The 12,099-nt window shown below is 40.0% G+C and overlaps 1 protein-coding gene across 1 annotated transcript in view; it reads right to left on the bottom strand.

Annotated features, from left to right (window-relative positions):
* actn3b (actinin alpha 3b) overlaps window positions 1-12,099 on the bottom strand; it is a 33,801-nt gene that overhangs the window by 7,748 nt on the left and 13,954 nt on the right. The window contains exons 2-10 of the mRNA XM_051428892.1: window positions 6,840-6,954; window positions 6,023-6,142; window positions 5,003-5,089; window positions 3,176-3,263; window positions 2,805-2,883; window positions 2,007-2,088; window positions 1,412-1,497; window positions 1,068-1,160; window positions 380-610 (exon numbers count right to left, since the gene is read on the bottom strand). Of these exons, the coding sequence (XP_051284852.1) occupies window positions 380-610; window positions 1,068-1,160; window positions 1,412-1,497; window positions 2,007-2,088; window positions 2,805-2,883; window positions 3,176-3,263; window positions 5,003-5,089; window positions 6,023-6,142; window positions 6,840-6,954 (981 nt within the window). The remainder of the gene's footprint in view (window positions 1-379; window positions 611-1,067; window positions 1,161-1,411; window positions 1,498-2,006; window positions 2,089-2,804; window positions 2,884-3,175; window positions 3,264-5,002; window positions 5,090-6,022; window positions 6,143-6,839; window positions 6,955-12,099) is intronic.

Here is a 12,099-nt window from a genome sequence, read left to right as displayed (position 1 = left end):
TTGAGAAATTAGAAATGACTTCTCCATTATTAGCATTATGAAGTGAAGTTTCTATTTGCATTTCTAACCCACTTCTGAAGTCTGACAAATGTTCTGTGCTCTTCAAGTTTCTTTCAGCTACTTGTTTTTTCATCCTTTCCACTTTTTTTCCCCAGAATAAATTGCTGCTGTTCCATAAAGACTTTGTATCTGTAGTTAAGGGAACATTATTGTTTTTGTTACGTCACAAAGCAAGGGTTTTGAAAGGATTTTACCAGCTTTAGGGATATAAAACAACATAGGGGGAAGTAATCCTTCAACGGATGTCAAAGCCTGAAAATCTACAAAGACGCTGTGCAGAAACAATAATATACAAAGTTAAAAAATCCGTCCTGCTCACCGACACCATCTTGCCCTCGGAGGGCATGAAGGCGGGCCTGTTGCTGAGCCTCAGCTTGGTCTGCAGGGTGTTGAAGTTGATCTCCAGCTGGCATTTTTCCTGCACGCGGGGTGGCTTGTGGATGCGGCGGTAGTCACGGAAATCCTCCAGCTTCTGCTGCATGGAGCGCATGGTTTGCTCCGCCACGCGGTTCTCCAGCCAGGGGATGGTGCGGCGGATCCACTCCAGCAGCTACAGAAACAAGGTCAATGTGAAGATTAATTCTTGTCTGTATTATTTATGGGTTTTACTGTCTGATAACTATCAGTTTGCCTTAATACTAAGAGGTGTGTACATCTTCTAGTATAAAATGTCTGGATTTGGGTTCATTCATGTCTCAGGTGGCTCATATCCTCTGTATGAGCACTATAAAAGGCCCTGCTGTGGTTGACCTTAGATTTGAGATATTCACACATTTCTCGTTGGAATTATTCATGTTTTTTCACAATTTCTCTACAAAGAAAACGATTAAAAGGAATTATACAAGGATGTTGTTTTGGTTATTTGCAGCTCCAACAAACAGCCTCGCAAATGCAAAGAGTTTTTGCTTTTTTCTAATATCTTTTTAACTATAAATCAAACGCTTTCAAGCTTAAAGACAAAGTACTCTGGCTGTGAAACTCATTTCATTAAAATAATGGTTTCTCACCTCGCTGGCCAGCTTCTCGTACTCCTCCATCAGTTTCTCATTCTCCTGGTTGACGGCCAGCACCTTGCAGATACGGTTGGCAGCCGTCTCAGCCTGAGAGAGAGTAACAATTAATATACATTTACAATATATCGTATCTCTCACATTTATTCATCGGGGACTGCTGCTGTATCATGTTGACAGTGTTGTGTATGTATCATCTGCTGTAATCAATTAAAAAAGGGATAACACGTCAACATACACTGTTATACACAAAGCAGCTAGGTCCAAAGAGCCTTTGACTAAAAATTTTAATTAAACTATGAAATAAATTATTATAACATAACAATAAAACATTATCTGACCTGCTCAGCGCCAGCGAAGGCGTGGTAGAAGCAAGACACGTAGGTCATGATGGCCTTCTCATCAGGTTTGGGTGTGTTCACAATATCTGAGGGTGGAAAATATGATCAGAAATAATGCTAAAATATGAATATAACTGCTTTTGAACAACCATCCCTCATGAGGAAAAAGCATGCATATAGATGTGTGTCACTTTATTTTGTAAAGACGCTTTGTTAGGGTGGATTTTTAAAAGTATTATATAATATTTATTTATAATTTTAACATTTCAAATGTTCATCTGAAAATATGACAAAGAAAAGAAATTGCTAGAGTAAGAAAAATATGATTTATTGTATTTATGAGTCATTTTAGCCATTTTGCCTACAAAAAACTTTTCTGGAGGTCACAACCATCAGTACTTCAAAAGATGCTTTTAATGTGATTTAAATGCATTAATTCTTTAATGCAAATGGTTGAATTTCATGTAAGAAGGACCTCTTGTCCTTGTACCATCTGCCATCATGTCATGGAGGTTATCAGTGTGTGTTTCAGCACTAACACCACAAACACAAGTTCCTGCAATGGTTTATTATTCTCATTGTTTCACACACTCACCTTCAGCGTCAAGCATCTTGGGGATGTCAAGGAACTTCTCAGCCACCTCGAAGGCAGTGTTCAGGTTACCGATAGGGTCATCCTACAGGGAGACACATTGAGTGTAAGACACGCACATGTATGACCGCACTGGGTTTGTCATGAAACCACAAAGAGAAAAAGACATAATAACATCCAGTGTCATGATCCACTCTGAGAGGAAGGAAACAGGAATGGGATTCATACACTGTATTGAATCAGTTTTATAAAGTTATTTTGGCTTTGGCAAGCAAACACAATCTCATCTTTGTTTCTGACCTCCCGCTTGTTTTTGATCAAGCAACGGTCAAGAGGTTTTTGGAGGGAGGATGTGTACGCTTCCTCTTTGCCATTTGACCACAGTGAAAAGGAACACAGCTCCAGATTAAACATTAAATACTTTTCTTCTATTTTTGTAAAAGGTCAAATTGAAATATTCAGTACAAAATAAGAGCTATACCTCAAATTAACTGGTACTGACATCTGCTTTTAAAATCCCACCCTGGTATATTACTTAATAGTACTGCAAATATGAGTCACTGGCCATGTACAAGTCTGTGAATTTGGGCATGCAGGATAGCAAATCTTTCAGTATTACATCTATAAAATAAAGTATTTTCACATAATGTCACAAATGTAAAGAAACTGAGTTCTAAAATAAAAGCTCTATGAACAGATTCAAGAAGACTGATTGTGATGCTGAGTATTAATCATTATCAAAGAGGAAATAAAGCACATCAGAAGAGGATGAAAGGAAAACAGGAAGGAAGGACAGGGCACCTTTCTCAGTTTGGAGTAGTCAATGAGGTCAGGTCTGTGTCTGTGGATGAGGGCGCACAGAGCCAGGCCGTCCTTCCAACTGAGCCATAAGAAGAGGAGAAATACAGAGCAAGGTGTGAAGATTCATGAGACAAATGTGGATTAGGAGGGAAGAAGAGGGCAAGAAAAAGCAAGAAGGTAAGGTAACAAAGCAGGATGAGGGAGGGTGTAAGGATAGCGAGAGGAGGATGTTACATGGGAACACAAAGACACCAACAGATTTGGGAAAAAGAAGGGGGGAAAAACATGATAAAACTTTACATTTAAGATACACAGATGAGAAGATGGTTGCAGTTCCCCGTTAATGCCACAGTTCGGCATTGTAGACCCACCTGATGTGGAAGTTCTGCACGTTGACGTTCCTGTAGGGGGCAGTCTTCCTCTGGCACCACAGCAGCAGACCCTCCTTAGCAGAGGTCTCTGGAAAAACACAAGGAGGGAGATAGTGGGCATTGTAGCATAGATAAAGAAATTATTTTATTAATGCATTATTATTAGGAAAAGAGGGAATACAGGATCTTTTCAGAAAAATGAAACCTGAGAGGTGGACTGAATGGTGAAAAGTGATACCCCAAAAAAAGTATACAAAAGGGTTCATTATTTGGTCTGTAGCTGATATATTTGTCAGTTTACAGTAAACAAGCTTTACTTTTAAAGTCACCCTAGTGCAGCCAGAGGTTGAAAGATATCATTTCTTGCACTAGTGGAGAGAGGAAGCGTTACGAGAGGTTAGGAGGGGGTTGATGGCAAAGGAAGTCAAGCTATATGACAGCAGAAGATATTGAAGAGCAGGAGCAATAAAAGGAGAGTTAAAGAAGATCACTTGAAGGTGAGGGTCAGAGGTGTGAGGAAGGACAGCGTGAAACAAGGTCTGAGACTTTATAAAGAAGAATTTATTGTGAGTTGACCTGCCTGACAATGGGGACGTTTAATGGAATGACATGAGGGGCAGATAAAGTTCAGGGATAACTTGTTAGATGGACTGAATCATAGAATATGATTTACTGCATTTAAGTATGCAACAAATCACACAGTGCAGTAAATACACATCAGTAAAATCTGAAAGGATAAAGAGCTTTGCTGACCTAAGACTCGTGAATAGGCAATGTGTGTATAATTGGAATGTGTCACATTTGCACTTTTGGCACCTGAAGTGTGACATTTTCTCAACTTTTATGCAACTTCAAGACAGACGAAGTATTCAGTGCCGGTTTTGAACAAACAACTGTTAAACTGATTTTGTTCCACTTTGTGAGTGTGTAAGATTGTGATGGACACAACAAAGACAAAATGTAAAACTGGGTCTGTATGTTGTGCTCATATGACAGAGATGGTGATTACAGCCAGTCAGCTACAATATCGTTTGTCAAAATAGGCCTTTTGTAATAACTGAAAGCGTGAGAACTAGTTAAAACTACTATGAGAGCAATTCTAACATCTAAAATCTAAATATTTCGGGAAATATGCTTATTCGCTTTCTTTCCAGGAGTTAGATGAAAAGACTGATATCACTCTCATATCTGTCTATTAAATATGAAGCTACAACAAGTTGCCAGTTAGCTAAGAAAAGACTGGAATCAGGGGGAAACAGCTAGCCTGGCTCTTTCAAAAAAAAAGAAAAGAAATCTACTAGTAGCCATCATGGTACTTTAAGTTATTTTTAATGTTTCAATGTTAAGATTTCCGTTGGGAGTGACAATGATGGACAGAATTAGGAATCAGTATATTGGAGGAACCACTCAGATTAGACGGTTTGGAAACAAAGCGAGAGAGGCGAGATTGAGACGGTCTGTATATCGGGAGAAGGACACTGAAGATGGAGAAAGCAAAAGGAAAGAGGAGGTTTATGGAGTGATGGGAGGACATGCAAGTGGTTGACACGACAGAGGAAGATGCAGAGGACAGGAAGACATAGAAACAGATGATCTGCTGTGGCGACCACAAATGGGAGCAGCCGAAAATAGAGTTTATGTGCACGCACACACACGCGCACGCACACACACACACACACACACACACACACACACACACACACACACACACACACACACACACACACACACACACACACACACACACACACACACACACACACACACACACACACACACACACACACACACACACACACACACACACACACACACACACACACACACCTTCCACAGAGATGTCCTGGATGGCGAAGCGCAGGATGATGGTCCAGATCATACCAAGGGTCATCTTCCCGTTACCGTCAACGATTTCTGTAAAAAAAAAAACAACACACAATCATATAAACACATCATGGCAAATTCTAAAATAGTAAAAGCAGGCCTCTCAGTCACGGCTCTCTACAAGGTTACAAGTTCTGTGTCTGCTATTGAAAGAAGTTTAATTGTGCGCCTTTTGAAGTTATTGCTGTTGAGACAAATTGAATTTCACGCAGCCCGAAGGCTCAGAAAGAATCTTGACTGCAATCAGAGTGAGGAAAATTAAAGTCACACAAAAATTCACTGACTGCTTTTGAAGTGCTGGGATGTGAATGCTGCATGAGTGAACCTCTCAGCATGTATTTGTGAACTCTCAGTCTGAACAGTTTTTACCCCACTGAGCATTTAGTCAGTTTAACCTCAGAGAGTCAAGCAGATTTAGAGGACTAACAGATAAAATCGGATAATTAAATTATTATTTAAACGTCATTTTCACTGTTTAAAACATACTCCAGTTCAATTACTGTAATGGTAGTTTCTCCCTGTAACCATTTTGTTTCTACCTCTTCAGTTGTCACGCTACAGTGTCTCTCTTCTGTCTTTAGTATATCCAATTCAATAATACCACTACAGCTTTTTTAGAATTGGATTTATGTATCAACACAAAGGGTGAAAAAGTGCTTTCATACGGCTTCAAATATATATGCTCACTCAAGAGTAAATTCAATGTTTAAACACTTGTGAATTGCAGCTAATTCCTCATATTTGCTGCCAGTTGGGTGATCTGTAGTTTACTTTCCTGTCACTGCCAACTCATCTGAATTCTCCCGACGCTGCTAACTTCACCAGCCATCTGGTGCTCAGAAATAGGTCCAAGAAATGCAAATACTATGTGACCTTGGTCTATTAATTAAAAGAGACAAAAAAAAGGTGGCAGAGGGAGGAAAATAATAGGGGGGGAGTTGTTAGTCAAAGCAGGTATCTCACCCTCAGCACCAATAGACACCAGTTTGACCCCCTTGCTGCAGATGAAGTCCAGGGCTTTATTCACGTTGGCGATCTTGTGGAAACGCATCTTGCCTTTGTCGGGTTTGGGCAGCCTCTCACCTGAAAGACAAGAATAACATTTAACTACAGCTCAAACAATTATTCACTTAATGATTGACAGAAAATGTATTTGCCAATTGTTTAAATTAATCTCCAAGCAAAAAGGTCAAACATCATCTGACTTCAGCTTCTCAAATGTAAGTTTTACTGATTTTCTGTTTTATATCATAATTTTATATCTGAATCTCTTTAGACTGTTGGCAAAGGGCTCTGAAATAGCGGACTTTTCCTACAATTTTCTGACATTTTATAGGCCAAACAAGTAAACGATTAGCAGAGCAAATAATCTGCTGACTAATCAACAATATAAATAATTATTAGTCAGGGCCCTATTGATTAAAGTGCTCATTATAAAACCTGTGTTGGTAAACTTATCCTTGTACCTCTGAAATTATGCTAATGAACAAAATCTAACCATACATGAGAAGACGTATAAAATTATGAGGGATAAACGATAGATGAATAAAACTACGACAAATTATCACAATTTACATTTGTTCTTCGGTATTCTGTAAGTTTATTAAATCTAAAATAATCATTTAAGAGTATCAACAGATGAAAATGTGACTTCTCAATGACAAAAAGGAGTTTCCAAACAGCATTATATCATGGATAAATGCAGAATATCGTCCAAAATGACTCAGTAACTAAACAACAAATGTGCATGTCTGTGGGTTTTTTGGTTGATGAGATCCACCTGATATGACCTCCAGCAGCAGCATGAGTTTGAGGCCATTTCTGAAATCCTCTTCAATGTTCTCAATCTGTGTCCCAGCCTTCCTCAAGTGGGAGTTACACCAAGCTGTGAAGGTCTAAGAGGGAGAGAGAGAGAGGATAGAGAAGGTTAGACTGTCACCTATATGACTATATGACAAATACACACCCAGAAACTGACAGCAAGCACCATGACTTTACCGGTTACACACACACACACACACACACACACAAACACACACACACAGACACAGACACACAGACACACACACACACAGCTTGATGTTTCCCGTTTGAGTGCAGGGTCAAAAACTGCTTAGCGAGGCCTGAACTGTCCACTTCAATTTGTGACCTTATTATTGCGGCAGAGAGCGCACAGACACACTGAGACATTTATGTCAGCTTGATGGCCACCATTGACTTAAATGTTCTGAAACAAGTTGAAATTGACTTCTGCAAATATTATTTTGTTCGAAAAGCATTCTATACCTGTGGGAATCACTAGATAAATACAAAAATACAGTTCACTTCTTTTAATCCCATTTTTATACGTTATTTTTATTTAATTTTACGTTTTGATAAAGTAAAACAGACAAAATAAATGAACCACGAATCAAGAATAATATTACATAAATATTATATAAGTATGTGTGTGGGGAAAACTTTGTGGAAATTCCTTATGATCTGCTCCTCTACTGCAATAACAACCTTGACGGTCTATTGATTGTTTTGGCCAAAATGACAAATATTGCTCAGGCAGAAGAGAGGTACATATGAGATAAGATTTCTCAAAACCACTTCTGTTTCTGGTGCAACGTCACCAGTAAACAATTTTAATCAAACCCTCTCCAGACGGTCCATAAGTTTATATCTGCATCAAAAATAACTTAATGAGTAAAGCTGCCAGCATTGATCTCATACATTAATATGAGCGATTCTTAGAGTATCTGTGGTCCACAGCTGCTTTATCCTGCATGAAAAGCCTCTCCCCTCAGTTCAGTAAATCCCTGCAGCAATATGAAGGCAGTAGGACAGACATGTAGACAAATCTGTAGCCTCTGATTCGAGAGCTGCCGCATCAGAAAGCAGTGCCATTACGCACCGCTGTCCACTGTGTTTACCTTCATCAAATCACTTATAGTTGCAAAAGAATAACTCACACACCCCTATACACTTTATAACTCAGTATTTTGTACATTAAGCAGGAGACGTAAGATAACTGGGGCTCATTAATCCTTTCCAAACTACCTTTTCTATCATTTATTTCTTCTGCCATTGTACTAATTAACTGTTCAACAGACAAACAAAAGATATGGTGCCCCTGTTTACATCATGCCGCTCTGCACCATCCAAACAACCCCGAAAGCGGTTAATGTTCAACCACTGGATTGTATACCCTCCCCAAGCTTGATGCATCAATGCTGGAGTTGGTCATTCTAGTACAGTGTTATCAGTCTATTAGTGTTACGACTATAAGCCAGGAAGTCACCTGCTATAAAGTCCTATATTTGGTCTTAATTCTGTGTTGTGTCGAGCACTTTGCAAGAGTAGGGGTCTCATTTTAGAAAGCAAACTGTTCATTAGGTGATGTCGCTGTACGTAATGGGCCACATACAGACGGTGATGTAAATGGCTCTCAGCCGCTGAGTGCTTGCTTTTGGTCTGTCTGGAAAATTGCCTAATGGCGTCAGCCATGCACGTCAGGGACAATTCAATTGGCTCCATCAGGCCATTCAATCAATCGCTGAATGGTATTTTGAGAGGCTTTCATGGTGTTTAGCGTCAAATGTCAATGTCAGATGTGTGTTTTCAGATTCAAGAGTACGAGTGTGTGTGTGTGTGTGTGTGTGTGTGTGTGTGTGTTCGAGCTGCTACTGTAGAGCCAAAACTTTGCCATGGTTTGGAGGATGTGTGGGTGTAGAAGCAGAATAAGTACATGAGCTGAATAACTAACTACAGATGATAGTGTGGGCGGAGTGAGGAGAGAGCTTGAGCAGAGACACAGAGAGAGAGAGAGAGAGAGGGGGGGGGAGAGAGAGAGAGAGAGAGAGAGAGATGTATAAATTAGCAATGAAACAGGGTTTGTGCTCACTAGGTAAGAGCATACATTTTCCATTTCAGCAGAGTACATTAAACAATCTAGAAATCAAAATGTAGATGTCCTCGTACAGTATGTGGGTGTGTGTTTATGCTTCCGTGTCTATCGCTTGCACTCGAGCATGACTGTAGATGTACAAGGGTGGACAGAGAAGCAAAGCAGCAGAGACAGACAGAGAAGAGATAATGACAGAGAGCTGGAAGAAAAAGTGGTGTTTTTGACAGACAAAGACGAGAGAAACCACACTAGTGACTAGTGAGAGAAAAGATAAAAAGTAGAGAACACAGTGTAAGGAGCCATTATACACAACCTAGAGCTGAGATGATTACTTGATTAGTTGATTGACAGAAAATGAATAGACCCAAAACACTACCTTGACCTGATTTTCCGCTTTTCTCTCTCTTATGTGAGAGTAAATTCAATATCTTTGGGATGTTGTACAAAACAAGCTAATTAAAGATGTCACCTTGAGCTTTAGAAAGTTGTCATGATCATTTTAACTGCTTTCACATTTTATAGCCCAAACTATAAATTAGTTATGACAATTATAAAATGATTATTAAATGTAATTTGCATTTTTTTTGGTACCAACAGAGTTGCTCTTTTCATTGTGTAATCTTGACTTTCCCTATTTGTATTAACATTTGCAGAGCAGTGGAGAACAATAAGTACTGGGTATTTAAATTGTATTTTAGAAATTGTAGAAAGAGAAAGAGAGAGGCAGTGAAGTGGAGAAGTGAGAGGAGTGACAGGAATGCCCAGGCCCTGGTGTAATTTGATGTAAGGGTCTGGAGAGGAGAAGAGCACCAGGGTCCCAGCAGGTGCTCGTCTCCATTGCCATGCATGACCAAATTTAGACAGGCTCCTAATCCGGCACACACAGGCCACCAGGCCAAGCGGCAGAGCAGACGAAAAGGTGCGTGAAGGAGGAGGTATAGAGCCGAAGGAGCGGGCTGGAGGCGGTTGGCGGGGGCTAAATTAGGTAGAAGGAGGAGGAGGGGGGGAAAGACTGAAAAGTGGAGGAAGGGTGGAGGAGGGCTAAATTTGTTTGCTATTGGACACCACCGGACAGCTGAGAAGGCAGGATTCCTGAGATGAACTGTAAGAGTCCAAGACGGAGATAGAGAGAAGAGAAGGAGAAACAGAAGGGGAGGAAGGAATGGATTGAAGACTATGACGGTATATAAAATAATAACTCGAGAAAGTGTGGGTAAGATGAGAGGGGAGAAACCTCGCCAACATCAAAGGAGAGCTGTTAGAAACTAAACTGGTGGCAATTGAAGTCAAGGATTCACTTAACCTAATAAAACTGACGAATTACAGAATTCATTAAATCCAAAATGCTTAACAGCCCCGTAGGATATTAAAAAAAACTATTATCTGCCATACCTGTGATAGCTAACGTTACTTCTTACTTCCCTGCATGTAAAGCTCTATTATCTCATCCCTTGGGTTTGTTTGAATGCCTGTGGTTGTCTACAGAGTCCACTGGCATGAAGTCACCCTCCATCCTGGCATCACCCCTCCTCCCTCTTCCCCTCTGTCTGTCCACACCTGTCGGTCTGGCCTGGCTCAGCTAGGGCCTTTTTACAGGTCCTTCTTGTAAAATGAGGTCACGGTAGCCCAGCTGAATGCCTGTCATAACTATGCCCCCCCACATCCCCCCCAAGGGGAATCAGGGCTGCTGACCCTCAATACAGCTGACACACACACATACACATACATCCCTCTTCCCTTTTGAACAAGCTCGGAGCTCTTAATAATATCAACTAGCTCGACTGTCCATCAAAGAGCTGATGCAACCACGGTGCTGCCTGGAGTTACCGCTGCCGGCCTCAGAGGGGAAGCCACGAGCAAGACACGTTTTCTGAACAGACCTCTTCAATATCTGCACTTCATATTTCATCTCAGCAAAGCCCCGATGTAGTTTGGTTAGAAGAAAAACTAATATCTTAAGTTGGAAGACAGTAATATTATGCACCAAGGAGATTTTCGAAAAAAGGGCAAACACTGCCTTGTAATCTGATTCTTTTTCATTATTAGAAAGAATAGACCAGCACATGGAAGATCCAGATGTGTTACGTACAACTCATTTTGGGCCCTGAAATGTTAAATAATAAAATATTATGCTAAATTTAAGCCATTTTCATTAGTCACATCATGGTTAAATGTTGTTTTAAATAAACTGAAACATTTTGTTCAACATAAATTACAATTCTTGGACTTCTTGGGAGAAATGTAAGACGTGACAGCTAAGGAGATGATATCTAAACATTGACTAATAAGTAATGATAGTCCACAATTTTTCAAAAAAGAAGTGAAAATTAGGAATAATGTGTTTCAAATAAAAAAAACATTTAATGACATTATTGTATTAGTAAAGTATAATCATTTGATCGATGTCCCTTCATCATAAAGTCAAGACGACATTGCTTCTTGGTCGGATGGCTTCGGTCTCAACTGGGATTATATTGTGTTTACCTGTGACATAACTCTCAACGCAGTGTGTAGACACAAAATGGCCTCCTGCAGTTGACCATCTTCCTGTCTCGCTGCTATGCTACAGATATGAACCTCCTGCCCTCTGTGGTGCCAGTCCAACACATTACACACACACACACTGTTATCCCACACACTTTAGCTGTGGCTGACCTGATTATTAGCCCAGAGTGTCACTCATGCTATGTGAAGGTGCTCTTTACACTTACAGAGTTCAGTTTCTCTGTCTCAGACAATCCTTTGACCCAGAAATAAAACATCAGACTTTACACTTCTGGATAATTACATAAACCTGCAGGATGATCTTAATTTACACCTAACCTCTTTGTAATTTTCCCTCACTGGTGTCCAGTCTTCTGCCATAGAGGAGTGTGCTGATTTAATTACAGACGTCTTCAGTAGCTAATTTCCCTAATTAGCGCCTTCAATCAGGGACAGACGATCTAATTAGAGAAATATGCTGGTGTAGTGTTTGTCTGGAATGAAAACTTGCATACTGATCTGGCTCACAGGGAACACATAGATGTATCCATCTACAGTTCCCCATTATCTCTGTATAGCTTCACACTAGTATTACAGTGCATTTTTTATGTTTACACAAAGCTACTGTATGAGGTCTATAATGCAGAAAACAATGGGCAGAGCT

Source organism: Dicentrarchus labrax, unplaced genomic scaffold (genome assembly GCF_905237075.1).
Source record: "Dicentrarchus labrax unplaced genomic scaffold, dlabrax2021, whole genome shotgun sequence".
In the NCBI taxonomy this organism is placed as follows: Eukaryota; Metazoa; Chordata; class Actinopteri; family Moronidae; genus Dicentrarchus; species Dicentrarchus labrax.
Note: the sequence above shows the minus strand (reverse complement) of the source record. Positions and strands in the feature narration are given on the sequence as shown.